The sequence below is a fragment of the Melanotaenia boesemani genome, chromosome 21 (genome assembly GCF_017639745.1).
Source record: "Melanotaenia boesemani isolate fMelBoe1 chromosome 21, fMelBoe1.pri, whole genome shotgun sequence".
Lineage (NCBI taxonomy): Eukaryota > Metazoa > Chordata > Actinopteri > Atheriniformes > Melanotaeniidae > Melanotaenia > Melanotaenia boesemani.
The window spans coordinates 1,739,282-1,760,778 of NC_055702.1; the positions used below are offsets into that span (position 1 = coordinate 1,739,282).

Genomic DNA, 21,497 nt, shown 5'->3' on the forward strand with positions numbered 1-21,497 from the left:
CCTGGTTTCAGATCCACCCACCTGCTCCAAGGTCGACTGAGAGAAGTTGTATTCCTCAAAGTTGTAGGTTTGTTTGGCTGAAAACAAAACAAATAATAAATAATAATAATGATAATAATAATAATAATAATAAGAAGAAAGAGTTATCAGGTGTCTGTGTCCCAGGAAGACTCACCACTCTCTAACTGGGAGAAAGAGCTGGCCAGAGATTTCACGTCCTCCATGGGGATCTTGTAAACCATCAGAGTAGCAAAGCTGTGAAGCAGCACACACACATTTAAGCTGGATTTATACTCGCGTGGCGTCTGCATGCAGTCGGTTACGGTGTAGCTGATGCCGGTGAGTTTGCTCTCGTATTCGAGGGTAGGGGGGTTCGCATTGTTTTGGTGTTGTGTTGCAGTTTCTCCTCCTAACCTGAAGGTGGCAGCAGGGGTGGTATCGGCTGGTAGATTCACCAGGTCGGAGTTCTTTAGATGGTTCATTTCAGTTCGGTAGGTATCTCTCATCAACTTGATCCGCTGGGTGTTGTTTTTAAAAATGGCGGTTACCACACAAATTCAGTGAGAAGATCCAGAAATCCAGAAACCCATAACCGCAAACTGACCAATCACAAAGTAACCTCGTAACCATCTGCGTGGCGGGGGTGCACGTCAGGTCTGTAAGAGGTGCACGTCAGGTCTGTAAGAGGTGCACGTCAGGTCTGTAAGAGGTGCACGTCAGGTCTGTAAAAGGTGCACGTCAGGTCTGGAAGAGGTGCACGTCAGGTCTGGAAGAGGTGCACGTCAGGTCTGGAAGAGGTGCACGTCAGGTCTGGAAGAGGTGCACGTCAGGACTGGAAGAGGTGCACGTCAGGACTGGAAGAGGTGCACTTCAGGACTGGAAGAGGTGCACTTCAGGACTGGAAGAGGTGCACGTCAGGACTGGAAGAGGTGCACGTCAGGACTGGAAGAGGTGCACGTCAGGACTGGAAGAGGTGCACGTCAGGTCTGGAAGAGGTGCACGTCAGGTCTGGAAGAGGTGCACGTCAGGTCTGGAAGAGGTGCACGTCAGGTCTGGAAGAGGTGCACGTCAGGACTGGAAGAGGTGCACGTCAGGACTCCGCGGAGCTGCGCCGAGTCTACGGCGGTGACGGAAACGCCGAGCGAGTTTAAATCCCTTTACACCAGGAAACGTAGCGGAGGCGCGTACATCATCACACACACACACACACACACACACACACACACACATTTACACCAGGAAACGTAGCGGAGGCGCGTACATCATCACACACACACACACACACACATTTACACCAGGAAACGTAGTGGAGGCGCGTACATCATCACACACACACACACATTTACACCAGGAAACGTAGCGGAGGCGCGTACATCATCACACACACACACACACACACACATTTACACCAGGAAATGTAGCGGAGGCGCGTACATCATCACACACACACACATTTACACCAGGAAACGTAGCTTCTCATCTTATTACTAAGTCCAGACACCCTGAGGAGGAAACTCCTTTCAGTCTTGATCTGGTTCCTTCGGTCACTCCACCCACTGGTGAGGGCAGATGGAGGTGGAGCGGGACATCCAGAGCTTCTCTTTTCAGCTCTTTCTTCACCAGGACAGACCGAAGGAGAGTCTGCATCCAATCTCCCGCTCCATCGTTCCCTCCCTCGAGAAGAAGACTCAGAGATATTTGAACTCCTCCACTCGGGGAAGGACCTCATTCCTGACGTAGAAAGCACTCCACCCTTTTCCAGCTGGAGACCATGTTCACAAATTTGGAATTTCTAATAATTTATGTTGTTAATTCAGAAGAACAGAGACTTTTTCTGGGTGAATGTAATGTAACACAGTATTACAACAGATTTTTGTCCCCATCTGCTGACTGACTGGACAAATCACCATGACAACGTGGACTACAAACATACCTGCTGCTGGACAGCACAGAGGTCATTTCCTGGCCCTCAGACTAACAACACATTTAGGTTCGGGGCCTCACCTCTCCTGCCGGACAGCGTGAGGGAAGATCTGGAGGATTCCTTTGTGCAGCAGCGCCACCTGCCGGAGCCCCATCAGCTCCTCCCTAAGTTTCACCTCCAGACTGTAACCTCGACCATATTTCCCTTTTAGATGTTGGATGGAGCCGATGCATCTGTTGGAGAGAGGCGGAGTGAAGCTGCGGGAACCGTGACCCAGAAATCTGAGAGAAAATCAAGAATTGAGGTGGAAGCTGGAACCTCAGCTGGCCAGAAACCATGATGGCAACACGGTCGCACACGGCCTCGGCTTCCTCCATGTAGTGTGTGGTGAGGATGGCTCCTCGCTGACGGTTCTTGAAGGCAGCACGGATGGCCCTCCTGGAGGAGGAGACACAGATCCACATGTTACTTACACCATCCGGGGTTTATTTTAAATTACAGGCCTGAATGAGAAGCCAGATTTTCCAGTTTGATTCTGGTCGTTTTCTAACATCGTCTTAAAATCTGTTGCTGACTGCCTGGATGTTGTGGGTCAAACTGAACCATCTCCTGTTGTATTTATCAACTCATCTTTTATCCCCAGAAGGAGATAAAAACATGTCAGAATGAAACGGAGACGTTTCACCATGAGATGAAAATATGAGCTGATAGTGAATCTGATGGAAAAAGTTGGAACAGGAGCAACAAAAGGCTGGAAAAGTACCTGGTACAAACCAGAAACACCTGGAGGAGCATTGGACAACTAGCCAGGTTACCTGGCAACAGGTCAGTAACATGACTGGTATAAAAGGAGCATTTCAGAGAGGCAGAGTCTCTCAGATGGATAGATGGACAGAGGTTCACCAATCTGAGACAAACTGGATCTAAAACTGGAACAATTTCAGAAAAATGTTCGACAGAGTGAAGATCCACCATCTACAGTGTAGAATATCATCAGAAGATTCAGAAAATCAGGACCAAAGCTCATTTAAAACGGTCTGAGACAAAGTGGAAACCTGGATGAAGATGTGAAGTAGTTTGTGGAAAGCATGGACGGCATGTCCTGCAGACTAAAGAGGAGAGGGAGCATCCAGCTTGTTATCAGTGGACAGGTGAAAAGCTGCATCTCTGATGGGATGGGGCTGCATTAGAGCCTAATCCTCATTACGCCACTAAATCCCCACATGACAAGTAGTTTAATGTTTAAAATACGGTTTAGTGTATCTGGCTCATAAAGCTCAGACGTATTTATCAGTTCTTTGTTGTGATCTTACCACATGCGCTGTTTAGACTTAGGATCCATCCCTGCCGACGGTTCATCCAGCAGGACGATCTGAGGATTCCCAATCATGCTCAAGGCGAAGCACAACTGGAAACAAAGCAGTGTTTACTTCAGTCTGACTCGGTCAAACCTGCAGAAAACTTTATTCTGCAAAGTCACAGGAAATAAGATTCTCACCTTCCTCTTCAGGCCTGCTGACAGGCTCTTGGCTTGTTTGTTTAAGTGGTCCTTCAGCTCCAGAGCGTTGACCACACTGACAACAACAACAACAACAACAACAACAACAACAACAACAGCAGCTGTCAGCAGCGTCCACATACCACTGATCATCACAGCTGAATCCAAGTTTCAACTCTAAAAAAGACTGTTTCATCTCAAAAACGGACAGCTAAAATCTTTTAAAAACTACACAAGTAAAAAAATAACTAAGTAAAAATACAAATTATCAACTCTTACAAGTCCAAGTCATTATGTTATTTTATATACACACACACACACACACACACACAAACTCCATGTAGCAGCTGAAGCTTTGAATCTCAGGGTTTTAAGGGTTAAAACAGCAGCCGTGCAGCCTTGTTTATTATCTGTGAAACAGTCGGAGCTGAAGACTTACCGTTTTATGATGCCTGGGACGTCCTGTCCTTTCAGGCCTTTAATGGCGGCGTAGATCTCCAGGTGTTCCTGCAGAGTGATTCTGGGCCACAGAGGGTTCACCTGTGGGCAGTAGCCCACGTGTTCCAGTGGATTGTCCACAGGATGAAACTCAGTGCTGTAGTCCCCCATCAGCACCTGCACACAGGAAACATTTACTTCACAGGACGAGATTCATCTAACATCTTTCACCGGAAAACACAGGAAAGATTTATTCATCTTGTAAGATGTGTGAAGGTTTCTGTACTGTACCTGGCCTGCGGTGGGGTTGGTGTCACCAGACAGCATGTGCATCACGGTGCTCTTTCCTGCTCCGTTGGGGCCCAACAGGCCGAGAACTTCACCTGAACAAACACCAGCTTAGCTCGTTCAAAAAGGAAGACTGAAGCTCACTTTTATTCCAAGTTTTAGAATCCAAGACAAAACGTACCTTTGCGAACGCAGAAAGAGATGTTCTTTGTGGCCACTTTGGTCCTCTTGGTGAAGGCGAAACCTTCTTTTCTGCCCTTGTACTCTTTCCTCAGGTTACTGACAACCACAACGGGTTTCTGAATGGACACGATGGAAAGATGAATAATGTGAACTTGGGTTGGCAGAGATGTGAGACTAGCTCCCATCATCACATTTACCTCTTCACAGGACTGACAGGTGAGGGCCTCCTTTACTCTGGCCTTCTCCATTTGAACATCCTCATCCTCGTTCAGCCCTTCCTCTGGGATTCGCTCGGATTTCGGCTTCGACCTGGACGAGATCCTGTGTTTAAAAAGAACAAACTTTGAGGATATTTTCAGCTGTGATGTGAGGTTTACGGCCAGATTACCGTCACGTGGCTGCTGTGTCTTCAATGTGGCTGCAGAGAAAATATACAAAATACACTTCATTTAATAGCATCTCAGTTTAAACTGCTTCTTAATAAGTTAACTTCTAGATCCCACATGTAGGAAAAAGGAAGTTTAACTCCTTAAGTCCAAGGGTCTTTCTGTGGTTTCTGCTGGACAAACCCAAAAAGAAGTGATTATTTCTGCCATTATAAATTCTGTGTAAACAGTCTTGGTGTGAAAACAAAGTTAAAACCTGTAAGATTTCATCAGAGGTGGAAGCAAACATAACAACCTCTGGTGGCTTCCGGAGTTTTAATCTGTAAACTGATCATCACCTGCAGAGCTGGTCGTCTTTCATCGCCCTCCCTCCATAATCGATCTCCAGCCAGCGAAGCACGAACAGCAGGAGGATGCACTGCAGGTAGGGCTGAGGGCAGAAACACACCTTTGCGGGTTAAATGACGCTCTGCTGCAGCCTTAATCAACGTCTGAGCCTGACTGTTTTCAATCAGATACGTACAGCGACGACGGAAATGAGCAGGCTCTTCCACAGGAAGTTCTCCTCATAGACGGAGGGGAGGAAAGTTGCCTGGAAATAAACATCAGCGAGATGATTCCTGCTTGTCACGGATAAAATGATCTTACAGAAAGAATCAATAAAAGGAATAATATCTTGAGTAGGTAGAGCTGAAGTATCGTGTTTAGATCGCCCTCTGGTGACCTTCAGAGCCAATAATGTACATGCAAAAAATAACTGCTATAAAATAATTAAACATCAATATTTTATTCAACTTGTTTCAGAAATAAACAACTTCAGAGCTGTTCAAAAATACAAGTTAAAAAACTTAAATACAAGTTAAATGATTTGAATTATTGTATTATTTAGTGTATTATTATGAAACTGGCAAAATACAAGAATTTCCTGCATCTGCCCACAATGGGAAACCAGCTGAATCTGGTGGAATCCAGTAAAAAGATCAAATATAACAACCTCCTTTCAAAAGGAAATGCTGTCATTAAAGAATGAATGGTTTTAAACCGGAAAAACAGTGGGATTAAAATATGTAGTTTTAATGGAAGTCAACAGGACATTTTTAGCCATGAAGGTGTCCAGTGGGAGAATCTGATACCAAATAAAAGATACCGATGCAATGAAATCCATTTTGTTGCTAATCTTATAGAATTTAAAGACTAATCACCACCAAAGACAAAGAAAAATAATTACGTTTTTGTGTTTGGTTTGGTAAATAATACAATACTTCAAACAATGAAACTACAGAATAATGCTAGATTACTTTCATAAAGCTCCTCGAGGCAAAGCAATTTTTTGGGGCACAACACAGCAAAAAAATGAAATTGGCATTTTGAGGATTAAAATCCTAAAGGAAAATTAAATTTTGGTAGTTTTGAGTGGATCTGAGGTTGTTATTTAAAAAAAACAAGCAGATAAAAATCTGAGTTTTTTAGTTAAAAACTACAAAACTAGTTACTGCAAACATTCACACAAAAAACACACAAAAAAAAAGCTGAGAAAAACAAAGTTTAAACGAAAATATTAAAAGTTTCCAAATCTTAGACAAACTACTTTTATCTGCTGGTTCTTGTCATCTATGTGACTGGAAAACCAACAAAATGAGCTAAAGGAGTCAGAACTGGTTTAAAAACTGGGATCAGCGTAAAATTAGCTCCACACAATGTTTCATGTCTCACTCTGAGCTCACGCCTAAAAACACGAGAACATGTGAGGACGAGCAGCCATTGTCACGCAGCTGACGCGCCGTTCTGAACGCCGCTGTGAACGCCGCTCTGAACGCCGCTCTGAACGCCGCTCTGAACGCCGTTCTGAACGCCGCTGTGAACGCCGCTCTGAACGCCGTTCTGAACGCCGCTGTGAACGCCGCTCTGAACGCCGCTCTGAACGCCGCTCTGAACGCCGTTCTGAACGCCGCTCTGAACAGCGCTCTGAACGCCGTTCTGAACGCCGCTCTGAACGCCGCTCTGAACGCCGTTCTGAACGCCGCTCTGAACAGCGCTCTGAACGCCGTTCTGAACGCCGCTCTGAACGCCGCTCTGAACGCCGTTCTGAACGCCGCTCTGAACGCCGCTCTGAACGCCGTTCTGAACGCCGCTCTGAACGCCGCTCTGAACGCCGTTCTGAACGCCGCTCTGAACGCCGCTCTGAACGCCGCTCTGAACGCCGTTCTGAACGCCGCTCTGAACGCCGTTCTGAACGCCGCTCTGAACGCCGTTCTGAACGCCCGCTCTGAACGCCGTTCTGAACGCCGTTCTGAACGCCGCTCTGAACGCCGTTCTGAACGCCGCTGTGAACGCCGCTCTGAACGCCGTTCTGAACGCCGCTCTGAACGCCGCTCTGAACAGCGCTCTGAACAGCGCTCTGAACGCCGTTCTGAACGCCGCTCTGAACGCCGCTCTGAACGCCGTTCTGAACGCCGCTCTGAACGCCGTTCTGAACGCCCGCTCTGAACGCCGTTCTGAACGCCGCTCTGAACGCCGTTCTGAACGCCGCTGTGAACGCCGCTCTGAACGCCGTTCTGAACGCCGCTGTGAACGCCGCTCTGAACGCCGTTCTGAACCGCCGCTCTGAACAGCGCTCTGAACCGCCGCTCTGAACGCCCACCTTGGTGATGCAGTTGAGGCAGCCCATCAGAGGGTACAGAGGGTTGAAAAGACACAAGCCATTGTGAAGGGTTCTGGTCAGGTCCGGGAAGTCGTTTAGTAACTGCACCAGGGTGGCCGACACCACACACACCTGAAGAAGAAGTCATTCATTTAAAGATGTTACACACATATACTGTACACACCCTGTTCACTTTACCAGGTACACCTTCCTGTAACTGGCTGGACCACTGTGGTCAGAAAGGGATGGTGATGGTCTGCAGCAACACTCAGGTAGGCTGTGCTGGTTAAACCTCAAAACTCCACCGAGTCGATGAGCAGTGTCACGTCTGTCGTCAGCGGTCTGAGGAGCAGCAGTGTGCAGCTCTGTGGGCTAAACTGTGATGGAAGTTTCCCTTTAAGTTTTCCAGACATTTATATCTCGTCCAGGAGTTAAAGTATGCTCAAATTCCCCTTCTTCCTCATCCTGATGCTCAGTTTGAACTCCAGCAGATTGTCTTCACCACGTCTACATGCTGCCGTGTGATTGGCTGGTTGGACATTAGCGTTAACAGGAAGTTGTACAGGTGGAGCTGATAAAGTGGACGGTGGGTGTAGATTAAAACTGTTGTGTGCCACAGAGAGAACATGAACCACTAAACTATTTATCAGGCCTCACCATCATGGAAATGAAAGAGAAGAAATCCCTGTTGCTCTGGACTCTTGTGAATCCAAAAGAAAACACATAAGTGAAGAGGATCATGGACGGACCGAAGCCAACAGTGCAGAGGACCTGAGAGAGCAGACAACAGACGTCAGGAAGGTTGACACGTCATGTCGGACGCTTGTGAGTGTGTGAAGCAGCTGTACGGACCACAGCCGTGAGGTTGCTGGAGGTGAGCAGGTTTCCAGTGTGGAAGGAGAAGAGGATGATGCACATGCAGGACAGGATGAGGTAGAAGAAGGGGATGTCCACTGCTGCCTGGCCGCACCAGTAAGCCGACGGCACCAGACCAGAGATGCGCAGTGTAGAGCGACACTTAATCTAGAGAGAAAAAAATAAAATAAAAACAAAGAACTAGGTGAGTAGAGTCAGCCATCTTATTTCACACGCGCTGCATTTGATGTAAACAGCTGGTGTGAACCTGGTCTGCCCTGGCTTCCTTTAACAAGCCGCGAAGGCCTGGTAGTACAGTTTCAGTCTGCTACGGTTGTAAAATCAGAGATAATGAGGAGAAAACACTCAGGAAGCTTTCTAATAGAGGTTTTTCTTCAGAGTTTAAAAGCTGCTTATAAATAACACGTATTATTCTACAAGAGCAGACATAAAGCGTCTTGTGAAAGCTGTGTCTGTACACACTGAAACGATGACATCAACACAACCAGGATGGACCTGATTACCTCTCGATCTCGAGTGTGGTCCATTGCAAAATATGCCGGCATTCCAGCTGCCAACATCCCCAGCATGATGGCCTCGATGTAGACCAGAGCGTAGGATGTAGCATCTGAGATTAGCTGAAAAACCAAATTAAGACGTTAAACTTGAAATCGTATCGATACGATTTACCTTCTGACTGCATACGTACATAATCAAAGGGCTTGGTCCAGGTCCGGATCTGCCCGGTGCCGTTCAGACCTCTGAGAAGAGCATTACTCAGAATATTGACGGCCATCGGTAAAGAGTGAACTGTGGTGCTGTTAAAGGCGATGCTGTATTTAAAACCCTGTAAGCACACAGCAACAAAACGAGTTATCACAAAAAGCTCAGGGGCTTAATTCAGAGCCTAAATTCACATCGGGATGAATTTCACGACGACCTTGCTGGATCCTGACACGTTGATGGCGGCGCTGTGAGGCGCTATCGCCATGTAGTCGGTGTGCTTCATCAGCTCCACCTTGATATCCTGAGATTCCAGGTTGTGGATGAAGTCAGAAATATCAGAGTCTGGTGAGCAAAAGAAAAAGTGTGTCAGAGTTTTTAACAGCCGGGTGATCCGGTTAAAATATCCTACAGGGTGAAAAACATCAACTTTCACTCGTGACTCGCCTGAAGAGTTCTTAACCAGGAGGCTTGAGGCATATCTCCGGGCCGCCTGGTTCTTTTTGAGAAGGTAAATGGGCAAAAACTGACGATCTGGAGAGTGGATCTGGATGTTTCCGGTGGCCAGAGACACAACGAAGACGGCAGCGACAAACAGCAGGAACAAGACGAGACTGCAAACGGAGAAGAATCCTTTCAGGCCGGGATGTGACAGGCATGTAGACATCGCTCACATCATTTTCAAACTATAAGTCTTATTTATTATTATTATTATTATAAGTCTAATTAATTAATGACAAAAAAAAAGAAAAACATGAAAAGGAGGTATTTCCCTTTATTTGTCAAATCTCCCTTGAATAGGTGAAACACTAACCTACAATCTTCACCTATCAACAACAGGTTTCTTTAAAAAATAAAAAAAAATAGACATACCTAATTTGTGTATAAAAATAAATCATGCTTTGTCTTTTCACCTTGTAATCGCACTGGCATTTAAAGGGTTTAAATCCTAATAATTATTCAATATTTGATCATTTGTTCAAGTTGATTAAATGATTTAACCCAAAAAAGCAGAAAAAATATTAGTCTGGACTAATTTGATGGTAGGTTTGATTTTTTTCTTGTGGAAGGGGCATTTTTATTCTAAATGATTTGACAGGGTAATAAATTATAAAAATTAATACTAAACAAAAATGAATAATACAACAAAGCCAATATTTTCCCAGCCACCCAAAATGATGGAAACTTCATTTAAAAACATGAATGACATCAGCTAATCATGCTGGAAATGAACAGGTACTGTTAACTGCTGCTCGCTTTGATCCGGCTGATCAATCACACCGGTCAGAAGTAATAATTTCCCATCAGGGAGCCAAAGCTTTTAACACCACCCAGGCGTTTTGCTGATAACGTCTGAAACGGCGTCTTTAGTCCACCCACGTGTAAACGAAGGCCTTCCACTCCCTGCGCATGTTGAGCATGTGCAGCCAGGCCACGGCGCTGAACTGCTGCCGCCACAGAGCGTGACCCGACACCACATCCGACTTGCTGTCTGAGAACGTGAGCAGCCGCTGGTCGGTGTCATCCAGAGAGGCGTTGTCATACTCGTCCTCGGTCTGCTCCCGATTAAACACGCTGTAGTCTGGAGACAGGAGACACACCGATGTCCACACCGATGACCAGGAGCACGTCTGGATTTCACAAGTCCAACAACACTAAAGCAAGGTTTTATTAACTCGCTCACCAGCTTGATCCACCTCAGCTTCTGCCTCCAAACGCAGGAAAACGTCTTCTAGTGTTGTCATGGAAACCCCATAGTTAATTATTCCCAGCTCTGGCTGACAGTCAAGCTGAGAGAACAAGCCTATGAAGGACAAATATATCATATATGGTTGTTATTGTCACGCGAATTAGAAGACTAGAAACGTGAGAGCAGTGAAACCATTTCTTCTTTAATGAGACAGCGTGATCGAACCTGGAAACGTGTCCATGCTCTCAAAAGGCAGAGTGAACGTCAGCTCTGCCTCGCGCTGCCGGGACAACTTGGCTTTGGGGACGTGGTGTTGGATCAAAGATGTGATCATTTCAGCATCACAGTGCTCTCTGATGGACATTCTGCAAAGGAGGAAAAATCATAGACACGGTTAAAATCATCAAGATTGCAGAGTTTGAATAAAAACGGTATACACACCCACAATGCTGGAAACGTGGTGTAGCAGTTAAAACGGGGGGACCATTTTCACTGCTGCACCACTAAACCTGCAGCAGAGCAGCTGTGTTTGAGGGGGGACCTTTTTCACCGCTGCACCACTAAACCTGCAGCAGAGCAGCTGTGTTTGAGGGGGGACCTTTTTCACCGCTGCACCACTAAACCTGCAGCAGAGCAGCTGAGTTTGAGGGGGGACCTTTTTAACCGCTGCACCACTAAACCTGCAGCAGAGCAGCTGTGTTTGAGGGGGGACCTTTTTCACCGCTGCACCACTAAACCTGCAGCAGAGCAGCTGTGTTTGAGGGGGGACCTTTTTCACCGCTGCACCACTAAACCTGCAGCAGACCCCCAATCCCAAACCGAAAACTTGAGCACTCGCCCTGAGCCCCTGATGACTAAATGACATCACCTGCATGAGGAGTCGAGGGTGACAGGCCACAAGGGCTCGAAATGCTTTAAATAGGATTGGGACAGCACTTTGAGACCTGCACTGCAAGGAGAGAGACGCCAAAACGAGAGGATTACAATTCTTTAAAAAAAAAAAAAAAAATGACAGAAGAGAAGTTGCTGCAGCGACGATTTGTCTGTAAGTATAAAACACTGCAGCCATGATTTATTGTCATGAATGTCTGAAAGAATGTGGCTAATAACAACGTAATATCTCCATCAACAGGGTCTGAAGACCAAACCAAAAAATTAATTTGTCTCAGGATAAAACATGAAGCGCTATTTACGGGCTTCCGCAACGCGTCCTTACAAGGATTTGAGTAAGTGTTGAGTTCTTGTAATCCATATAAAAGTAAATGGGCTGAAAACAAAAGAAAACCAGTGTTGATGAGCAGCATTTGTGTCTGTGTGCGTATGTGTATAGTGTTATCATTGCAGAAATGGGTCTGCAGAAGGTTGTGACCCCCAGCCAGGCTGCAAAGAAATGGGAAAACTTAAAGAAGAAATATAGGGTTAACCTGTTTAATGTTTATGCACATGGGTTGCTGGGTAACGACCCAGCGCCACAATACTGAAGAACATGTTTCACACGTCGGCTTCTCTCGGTAAACTCCGTGTTTCACGTGACATCGCAGTGATTTATGGGTAATTCCTTAGCGAAAGTTGGCATCGATGCTGACTTATGGAAAGGGGGCAGAAAGGGCTCAAAAATGTCCGCCATCATCCCTTGATCACTCACACAATTCCAATTGGAATACCACTGAACCCTCGAGCCCCTCGCGGGAGCGCGCCCGTGAGTGCAGGAGTGCTCAAGTGTTCCATTTGGGATTCGACCAGAGCAGCTGTGTTTGAGGGGGGACCTTTTTCACCGCTGCACCACTAAACCTGCAGCAGAGCAGCTGTGTTTGAGGGGGGACCTTTTTCACCGCTGCACCACTAAACCTGCAGCAGAGCAGCTGTGTTTGAGGGGGGACCTTTTTCACCGCTGCACCACTAAACCTGCAGCAGAGCAGCTGTGTTTGAGGGGGGACCTTTTTCACCGCTGCACCACTAAACCTGCAGCAGAGCAGCTGTGTTTGAGGGGGGACCTTTTTCACCGCTGCACCACTAAACCTGCAGCAGACCAGCTGTGTTTGAGGGGGGACCTTTTTCACCGCTGCACCACTAAACCTGCAGCAGACCAGCTGTGTTACTGGAGATGCTGAGCAGTGAAAATGAACGGAGAAAATTGAGAAGGTGAAGCTGAAGCTGTATCTGTTGTCTGGAGATAACAGATACAGTTTGGTTTTAAAAGGTGGACGTGGACCAAACAACTGGTTACTGAAGATGACGTCCGGGTAAAATCTGCTGCACCACCTTAGCTGCTAACGTGCTTCAGAGAACCAAGAATGTCTGAAACTAAGATCAGCACCCTCGTCATCCTCTGGTAAAATGGAAGACGACGGCGAACCGTCCTGTCGGCTTGAGTTCTGCCGTAATTCTTCTCTCAGTCAGTGAAAATGTGCCGAACAGTCATACATGGAAAACACAGCGATATATAATGTCGGTCTTACCGCCCAGTAATGATCCAAAATGAAAACATTTCATCAGCTGCTTCATAAACGAATGTGGTTAAAGGGTTACTTGCCTCAGATGATATCCAACGCCACACTTTAGCTTGAGATACAGCGAAGAGCCGACGCACTTGAGCTGCCCCTGAGAAATCACAGCTTTACGATCTAAAAGGGAAAAAACGAGTCGCCTTTTTATAAACAATTACAGCAGATCAGGCAAATAAAATATAAAATAAATCAAGTTAGACTAAATACAATGAGAAAATAAAAAACATTCACAAAACAAAACAATAAAAAAGTAAATCAACAAAATAAAACAAGACAAATTATAAAATAAAATTAAATGAGCATAAAACAAAAAGTAAAATAAAATGGAAAACAAAATAAGAAAAAAATAATTTAAATAAGAAAAGCATAAAATAAAGCAAAAATAATAAAAGACAAAAACATCTAATTATCAGAAAAATAAGAAACAAAACAAGTTACTAAAATAAATGAAGACAATATAAAATATGAAAATTAAATTCAATAAATTAAAGGTAAAATAAAAGCGAATACAAAATAAGAAAAGCATAAAATAAACTAACACACAATTAAAAAAAGGTTCTCCAACAACTTGTGAAAACTTCTTTTGTCTTTAATAAAGATCGAGTTTGAACGACTGTTAGGATTTTATTTCTGTTACAAACGTTAATGAATTAAAGTTTATTCTTCGTGTTTAGAGAAGCTGAATCCTGACACACACACCCCCGACACACACACACAGTAAAGAAGCGCATCCTCTAATTCATCTCATTTAAATAAAACGTCATCACAGCAGCGGGTAAAAGAGGCGCATCAATCGTTTATCGATAACTGACCGGAATAATCCTTAAACCACGAAGCTGCAGGGAACAGATCCGCCTGCAGACGCTCGTCAGACGGCATCACGCCTGCAGGTTTCCTGCCTGAAACGCTCTTCCTTCATGTACTACGCTACACACCATCCGCACACAGCCCAACATTTCTCCCATTTTGGTCATTTAAGTCTTTTGTGTACCAGTTTAATTTTAGTAAGTAGGAACAAAGCTTTAGATATTTTCCATAAACATTTTAAGGCTATGGATGAGCCAGTGTTTTGAGTGGTAGATGATACTTTAAGGAAACTTTAACGCCTTCACCGGTTTAGTGAACTGAAGTCTAAAATAAATGCAGCTTATGGGTCCTTAACAAGTTCCACCAGCAGAGCTGAAAAGCTGAATATTGATAAAACCTTGTTTATTGCAGTCAAACACAAGCCTGATGACCCAAACTATCTCCCACGATGCATTGGTGTCCACTTATCCAAACCGAGGCGGGCCTACCAGCTTTAAGACTTATGAAGCTCGTTTCCTGCTTGGACCACATTCATACCAGCGAGGATGTCTGCCTCGTCCATGTAGTGTGTGCTGAGCACAATGACTCGCCCGGCTCGCCGGCTCTTCAGCAAAGACCAGACCTGGTGTCTGGAGCAAGGGTCCATGCCGGCTGTGGGCTCGTCCAGGAGCAGAATCTGGCAGAAAAAACACACGTTGAATTACTGAGCTGCTCTCCACGCCGACACAAATATTAACACCAACATTCCGAGTAGCCACATACCTTGGGATCTCCAAGAATGGCGATGCCCACAGAGAGCTTCCTCTTCTGACCCCCGCTCAGGTTCTTAGCCTGAGCCGTCATGATCTTCTCCAGGTCCAGATCCTTCAGCACCTTGGTGACCTGCCAGCGAAACAGACCAACAGATTAACACGGATCTTCAAGAGTTTCTGAATGAATCTTTAAAATTCATCCATCCATTTCTTATACAATCTTATTCCAACGCAGGGTCACGGGCCAGGGGGTGTGGTTAACAGGCTGGTACACCTGGACAGGTACCAGTCCATAAGAGAGACCAACAACCACTCCCTCCTAGGGGGACTGTAGAGTGGCCAGTTAATCTGACGTCATGTGTTTGGACGGTGGGAGGAAGCCGGAGAACCAGAGAGAACCCACGCATACACGGAGAGAACAAACTCCACACAGGAGTTAACGGCCTAACTAACAAAGTTTTCTGATTCTGATTTAGTCTTGTTTAATGAATAATTTGCTTAAAGTTGCCCGGCAGCCAGTTTCCAGCTTTATGTGGATGATGTGGTTAGAAATGCTCCGGCTGAGTCACCTAGCAATGCTGCTAATGTGCTAACGAGCCACAGGGGTGATCAATGGCTGCAACATAATCCTGTACTTAACTTAAAAAAAGACTGTTTCCATGTGTTTCTCAGAAACCAGGAACCAACCAGTGACATTTAAAATCATTTTTCAAAGTAAAGAAATACATGAGGTCGCTGCATTGAGGCTTTGATAAATCAAAGACCCACGTCTTATGTCGACAGAACATTTCAAATGCTCATCAGAAATCATATTTCAATGTTTCTGCGTAACTTTGAGAGCTTTGCTAATCTTTGTTTGCTCAAATTAATTTTCAAATGTTGGCATAACCCATCTTAATAGCTCCAGAACCTGTTTCCAGGCACACTGACGGGCACGACCAGGACAGGAGCTGAAAACCAGCTAGAGCTATAAACTCTGCACATCAGCTGCATTTTTAAATTAAAACTATTTTAAAGTGCATCATCCCTATTTAAATAAAAAGTTTTATTCTATAATAAAGCCACCATTTCGATCCTTGCATCACCTCAGCGTCAACGTCTGCCGGTGGAATCCCTTTGATGGCAGCAAATATCCTGAGATGCTCCTCCACAGTGAGCACATCAAAGATGATGTTGAACTGAGGGCAGATTCCCACCAGCTGCTTCATCTCCGACGCATCTGCAATCTCTGCAACAGGGGAGCCAAATATGGCGGCCGAGCCATTCGTGGGAGGGCAGATTCCACACAGGATGTTCATGAGAGTGGACTTTCCAGCCCCGCTGTGTCCCAGCAGAGCCGTAATCTGGCCCTCGTAGATGTCAAAAGTCAAGCCTGAGCAGTGAGAAGAAACAACATCACGAAAATGCATCAGAAAGTTCTGGATGGTCTGAATGAGAAACACCTCATCTGTAACTCGCTGCTCACCCCTCAGAGCCTCCACCATGTTGTCCTTGTCTTTGTACACTTTCCTGATGTTGTTGATGCTGTAGGAGAGAGGGTCAGAAACAGATGTTTCATGGCTTTTGGGGTCATTTTGCCCGACATGGGAAATTATTTCCTCTGCTGAATCACACATCGTGCAGCCCTTTTCCACCATTTCTTCTTCCAGACAAAGTTCAGCTCATGCATGTTAGTTTTCACCTCAACGTGTTTCGACTGCAGACGTCTTCCTCAGACCAGGCCTGAGCGATACGAACATATAAAAAATCTGACATTTTTCTGATGAATTTAATCTTTTAAATTCAGCGTTCATACAGAAACAAACTTCTAATATGAGATGGAGGATAATTACGTGTAAATATGAAGCAGCCTGGTCTTCAATGTAAATGAGAACAGGTTTTCAACTGGCTCACCCGAATTCAAATAAAGGTTACTACTACTAGGTCATGGCCCACTGCAGGGGTATGAGAAGGCGTAACAAAAGAAAAGAGCTGTGGACTGATAACGGAAGCGAGTAGTTTTATTGTTTTGAGGTTGAACATACAATGACGAGTGCTGGGGTTAGCGAAGCTGCTCAAAGAAAAACTAAATAAAACCAAAAACAGCCAGCTGAAACAAAACCAAGACTAATCAACAGTGGTGAACAAGAAAAACTCTACATACGACTATGATCACACTAAACTAGCCCGACACACTAACTTTTACCAGTTTTAAATTAACTAAACAAAATAACTGTAATCCTGAAGCTGTACACAAAACAACTTAGAGAGCAGCCAAAAGTCTGCTCGTTTCACCAGCTAGAAAAGAAAACAAGACTACCAGTCAGTACTCTAAACAAAAGGCAAACCCAGACTAACACTGCAGAATAACTCATCTATCTACACCAATTACCACCGACTAAACACGACCAGGCACACAACCACAAGTCCAACGAGCCGACGGAAAACCGCCTGTTGCCAGTGAATGAAGAGACACAGCAGGCTTTTATTTCCGGGGTGATGACAGCACGAGTGATGGGCCAACCAGGGGGAGGAGGTGGAGGAGTGTCAGTTCTGGCCACTCCCAACAGGCAACAGCGGGCAGGCATGTGCACGCTGGATTAGCTCCAGGTGGCAGCAATAACATACTAGTACTAACTGTTCTAACCAGGACATAAAGCTGAGACATAAACGGTCATTTACCGGCTACAGGATGCTAGCTGGAACAGGTTTCTACTTCGTCTGATGTTATTGGTCTGGTTTCCACCGGTGATCTCTGGACCACACATCCAGCTGACCGCCCTCCAACCATGTGGGACAACATGTGTCTTCATCCAGCCGGAAATCAGACAAATCCTGGTTTCTAAACTCTCCCTGGGAGGTGCTGATGCTGAGGACTTCATGTCCATCAGAGAGCTGAACGAGCTGAATCTACGTCACTGGAGGAATTTCTGAGTCGTTTTCGGTTTAAAATGGATCCAGTATTCTATTAACATCAACACGTTATCGGAGACTCCTCTCAGTAATGTTGCCTTTATAAAAATAGTCGTTTTGGTTTATATTGCACTTTGTTTAGAACTCAAAGCGTTTACACTGGATCCTTCACTCATTCACTCCTCGGTCATACCTGGTGATGCTAAGCTACATGCGTAGCCACAGCTGCCCCGGGCAGAACGCCGGAAACATGGCAGCCAGTGTGAAACATTCATACACCAGTGACGCTGACATGGAGGCCAGGAGGGTGAAGTGAAGCATTTGCCCAAGGACATGGCAGATGGCTGGGAGCTGAGCTTCCCTTCAGTTTTACACCAACACCCAGTTACTCCTCCTGCTGCAGCTGCCTCCTCTTCCTCTTACTACTTAAGAAAGTCCAGATCTGAATCCGTTTCTTTTAAGCTTGAATTTTTTTACTTGATCAAATTTTAATACTCTTTTAATCCAATGTTCTTTTTCCCATTTCTTTAGTTTTTAATGTTAAATGACGTTTCCTGTATTCTGTAAAGCATCCTGCTGTTGAGTTGTGCTACAGAAATAAACTTCTCTCCTTCCTCCTCCTCACCAGCTGAGTGGATGACAAAAAGCGAGTGTGGCAAAGACATTTTTACTCTTAAAAAGAGGACATGTCCGGGTAAAAGAGGACATTTGCTCACCCTAAATGGCTGTTGCACAGGAAGGAGTGGATGCTGCAGGTGTGAAACCTGAAAACTAATCGCACTACTTTGCGGTTTGCTTGTTGCAAGGCTTTAAACTTCAGTTTCCACTTCAAATCTATACTCAGCAGCATCATCTGACAGCTGTACGGTGTATCAGCTGTGTTTTCCAGGTGTGGAACATCTGCCAGACCTGCCAGGTTGGCCCCCAGCTGCCTGATGGCTCCTCATCCTGGTTGATGGTGTCCGTGGCCCGCTTTCCAGCCAGTCCTTCATCCATCGTTTGTGTGTCTCTGCTGCGATGACTTGAGCATTGATGAGGTTGTCTGGTTTGTATTTATCCCATAATGCTGATTTTAATTGTTCTTGTTCTGCAGTTTCTTTTTGAGTGCTTAAGAACTGTCCTGCTGTGTCTTTTGCTGGATGACCTCCCTGATGTTTTTCTGCATGACCTGCACAGTATTTCCTATTTTATGTTTAATTTTCTGTGGTACGTCGTTCTTGGGGTGGACCAGTGCCTGGCTATTACCCCGAGAACTGAAAACAGTCGAAACATGTCGAGGTAAAAACAAACATCTACGACCTAAACTTTGTCTGAAACGGTGAAATATATTTAAAGACATAATTATGTAATTTAAAAAGAAAAAGAGTCTGGACTTTTACCGGATGGCTTCTTTCCCTCTGAACTCTGGGGAAACGGGCTCGACAGACTCGTCCCCACAGGGAGCGCCGTTCAGCTCGGTGTCGTACACCGAGCTGACTTCAACGTAACGCTTACTGCGTTTGGACCAATAGGACGGCTTCAGGAAGTAAACCAAAGATCTCTTTATTCCAAACTCACCTACAAATCAGACACTTTTATTAAATACCACAAATGACAACCACTCATGTATACTTGATCGAAAGGAAGGAAAACTAGTTTTGTACTTACCAGGCAACACCTGGTCCAAGTAGACGGCCAGCAGCAGGTAAAGGATGCAGTCCAAAACCAGCATGACCAGGGGGACGTAGAGCGGATGAGGACCGTTAGCCAAGGAGGAAAACACAGCCCCGTCTCCCTGAGCCTCCAGGTAAACAACCTAATACATGGATACTCAACGTCAACTTGCATTATTCTACTTTGAACACAGAAATAACCCCAAAAACTACCCGGGTCAAAAGGACCCCCTCCCTCATGCTAACAGCCAGCTGTGCATCCTTTGGGCTGGATAACAACTCGTCTCCTGAGGAACCCCAGTCCACTCCTCTTTGGAAAATCTCTCAACTTCCTCCCGATCTGATGTCTTCTGGCGTTTAAATTCGCCTTCTGTTCAGGTTTATGACGGGATTCATGTCTTTCCTGCAGACCAGTCGTTCACTTTGGTCTTCTGGAGGTTGTTCTAGATTGTTGTTGTGATGAAAGACAAAGAAACGATCCAGACCCAGACCCCGATCCAGATCTGTTTCTGCTGCCAACTGCTTCAGGTTTTTCTTCTAAGATCTACAAATATCCTTCTTTCTTCATATTTCCTTCCACTTTGATGAGAGTCCAGTTCAGTCTTACGTCTTGTCTTCAGTCATCTAAACATCATGTGGCAGCTACACTCAGCTGTGGTCACGTCTTCAGACCTCATCATGGACTCATTTTCCAGAAATGACCGAAACCCAGAGGACAGAAAACGGGCCAACTGGAGAAATGTCCAGATGAAGTGAATAAAGACGGTTTTACTGAGCGGAGTCGCTCTAAATCTTCTTAAAGTCCACATATCAGATAACGTGTTGATGTTAATGGAATATTAGATCCATTTTAAACCGAAATACGACTCAGGAATTCCTCCAATGGCGTAGATTCAGCTTGTTCAGCTGCATCTCAATAACATCAGACTGTTTAGACCAAGTAGAAACCTGTTCTAAAGTAGAAACTTCAGTGTTTTGCTGCAGGTTGCATCTTGTAGTTGGTAAATGAAGCCGTTCAGATCCCAACTTTACGTCCTGGTTAGAATATAGAGCCCTCATATTTACATTAAATGTAAATATCTCATGTCAGAAATAGATTTCTGCAGAAACACTGAACAGAAGCTGGAATTTAAAAGATTAAGTTACATTTGTCACAAAAATTAGAATTTGAGTTTTTGGGGAAATATATATATATATATATATATATATATATATATATATATATATATATATATGTATATGTATATATGTGTGTGTGTGTGTGTGTGTGTGTGTGTGTGTGTATTGGAATTGAATCTTCGTGCTTTTTGTCAATAAATAAAGTTAAAAGTGACCAAATTATTATCAGATCAAATAGATAAACTGATGCCAAAAGAACAGAAACCAAAAAGAAGTATGGGGAAACATTGTTTTGAGGATGGAAAAATAAAAACTTTTCAAAAATAACTGAACATGGCTCAGATTTCTAAAAGTTAAAGGGCTAATAACACTGACTCTGGTCATTTTTCCAATAATCTATACTTTCTAAAGACAACTAGTGTGTTTTAAAAAAGGCACTTTGAAAGAAATTGAAGTAAACTTTAAATTTCGGAGGTGAGTTAAAGTTTTTGTCCTCAAGCGTATGTACAGTCAGGGTGAGGGTGGATGGTGAAGGTGTGACGGTAACCTGGGCGATCCCGATGGAGAAGGCGGTGGGGGAGAGCAGGCAGAGAAGCCAGACCAGCGGCTGTGGGAAGTCCTTCATCAGCACGGTGAACAGCGACAGGCAGCCGAACACCACCGTCAGCATGGAGCCCACGGTGCTGGCAAACTTGGGCTTCTTAAACAGCGGAGTCAGCATGAAGGAGAAGAAGATCTGAGGAAGAGAAATTACAGCAGGAGATGGAAGCTGTCGTAACTCCAGCAACAACCAGTTTAGGGGAAGGCTAAACTGGCTCATCTTTTCATTTGTTAGAAATCATCTTTTAAGCTGATTTTCAGCTAACTTTTGTAAATAAATTAAAACCAGTAAAGTTCATTTTTATTTTATTTTGTTTTTATTGGATGTAAGGCCACAGTAATTAATCACTGGTTTTACTGGACTTCATAGTAACTGGTTTTAGTCGAGCATCTCCATCCCCAGCGTGGTGTTATTAGTAAGCAGCCAGTTAAACTGGTGACCAGATACAACTTCACACTAGAACTGATGATAAGTTGAAGCTTCATATAAACTGTGATGCTTTGCTAGAAAGGCCAGCAAAACCTTTTGTTTGAGGAAACTT

General features: G+C 44.8%; 1 protein-coding gene across 3 annotated transcripts in view; it reads right to left on the reverse strand.

The window, feature by feature from the left end:
- The window catches only part of abca5 (ATP-binding cassette, sub-family A (ABC1), member 5), a 32,393-nt gene that overhangs the window by 2,211 nt on the left and 8,685 nt on the right, over nucleotides 1-21,497 (reverse strand). For all 3 annotated transcript variants that reach the window (XM_041973532.1, XM_041973531.1, XM_041973533.1), the window contains exons 8-37: nucleotides 20,903-21,091; nucleotides 19,232-19,379; nucleotides 18,964-19,141; nucleotides 16,158-16,216; nucleotides 15,778-16,064; nucleotides 14,703-14,822; nucleotides 14,478-14,616; nucleotides 13,160-13,250; nucleotides 10,852-10,991; nucleotides 10,621-10,740; nucleotides 10,317-10,518; nucleotides 9,384-9,550; nucleotides 9,154-9,281; nucleotides 8,923-9,060; nucleotides 8,738-8,851; nucleotides 8,211-8,381; nucleotides 8,016-8,129; nucleotides 7,359-7,490; nucleotides 5,241-5,309; nucleotides 5,056-5,147; nucleotides 4,529-4,652; nucleotides 4,330-4,447; nucleotides 4,152-4,243; nucleotides 3,862-4,037; nucleotides 3,423-3,498; nucleotides 3,238-3,332; nucleotides 2,243-2,362; nucleotides 2,005-2,157; nucleotides 176-255; nucleotides 22-77 (exon numbers count right to left, since the gene is read on the reverse strand). In XM_041973532.1, coding sequence (XP_041829466.1) covers nucleotides 22-77; nucleotides 176-255; nucleotides 2,005-2,157; nucleotides 2,243-2,362; nucleotides 3,238-3,332; nucleotides 3,423-3,498; nucleotides 3,862-4,037; nucleotides 4,152-4,243; nucleotides 4,330-4,447; nucleotides 4,529-4,652; nucleotides 5,056-5,147; nucleotides 5,241-5,309; nucleotides 7,359-7,490; nucleotides 8,016-8,129; nucleotides 8,211-8,381; nucleotides 8,738-8,851; nucleotides 8,923-9,060; nucleotides 9,154-9,281; nucleotides 9,384-9,550; nucleotides 10,317-10,518; nucleotides 10,621-10,740; nucleotides 10,852-10,991; nucleotides 13,160-13,250; nucleotides 14,478-14,616; nucleotides 14,703-14,822; nucleotides 15,778-16,064; nucleotides 16,158-16,216; nucleotides 18,964-19,141; nucleotides 19,232-19,379; nucleotides 20,903-21,091 — 3,888 coding nt within the window. The remainder of the gene's footprint in view (nucleotides 1-21; nucleotides 78-175; nucleotides 256-2,004; nucleotides 2,158-2,242; nucleotides 2,363-3,237; nucleotides 3,333-3,422; nucleotides 3,499-3,861; nucleotides 4,038-4,151; nucleotides 4,244-4,329; nucleotides 4,448-4,528; nucleotides 4,653-5,055; nucleotides 5,148-5,240; nucleotides 5,310-7,358; nucleotides 7,491-8,015; nucleotides 8,130-8,210; nucleotides 8,382-8,737; nucleotides 8,852-8,922; nucleotides 9,061-9,153; nucleotides 9,282-9,383; nucleotides 9,551-10,316; nucleotides 10,519-10,620; nucleotides 10,741-10,851; nucleotides 10,992-13,159; nucleotides 13,251-14,477; nucleotides 14,617-14,702; nucleotides 14,823-15,777; nucleotides 16,065-16,157; nucleotides 16,217-18,963; nucleotides 19,142-19,231; nucleotides 19,380-20,902; nucleotides 21,092-21,497) is intronic.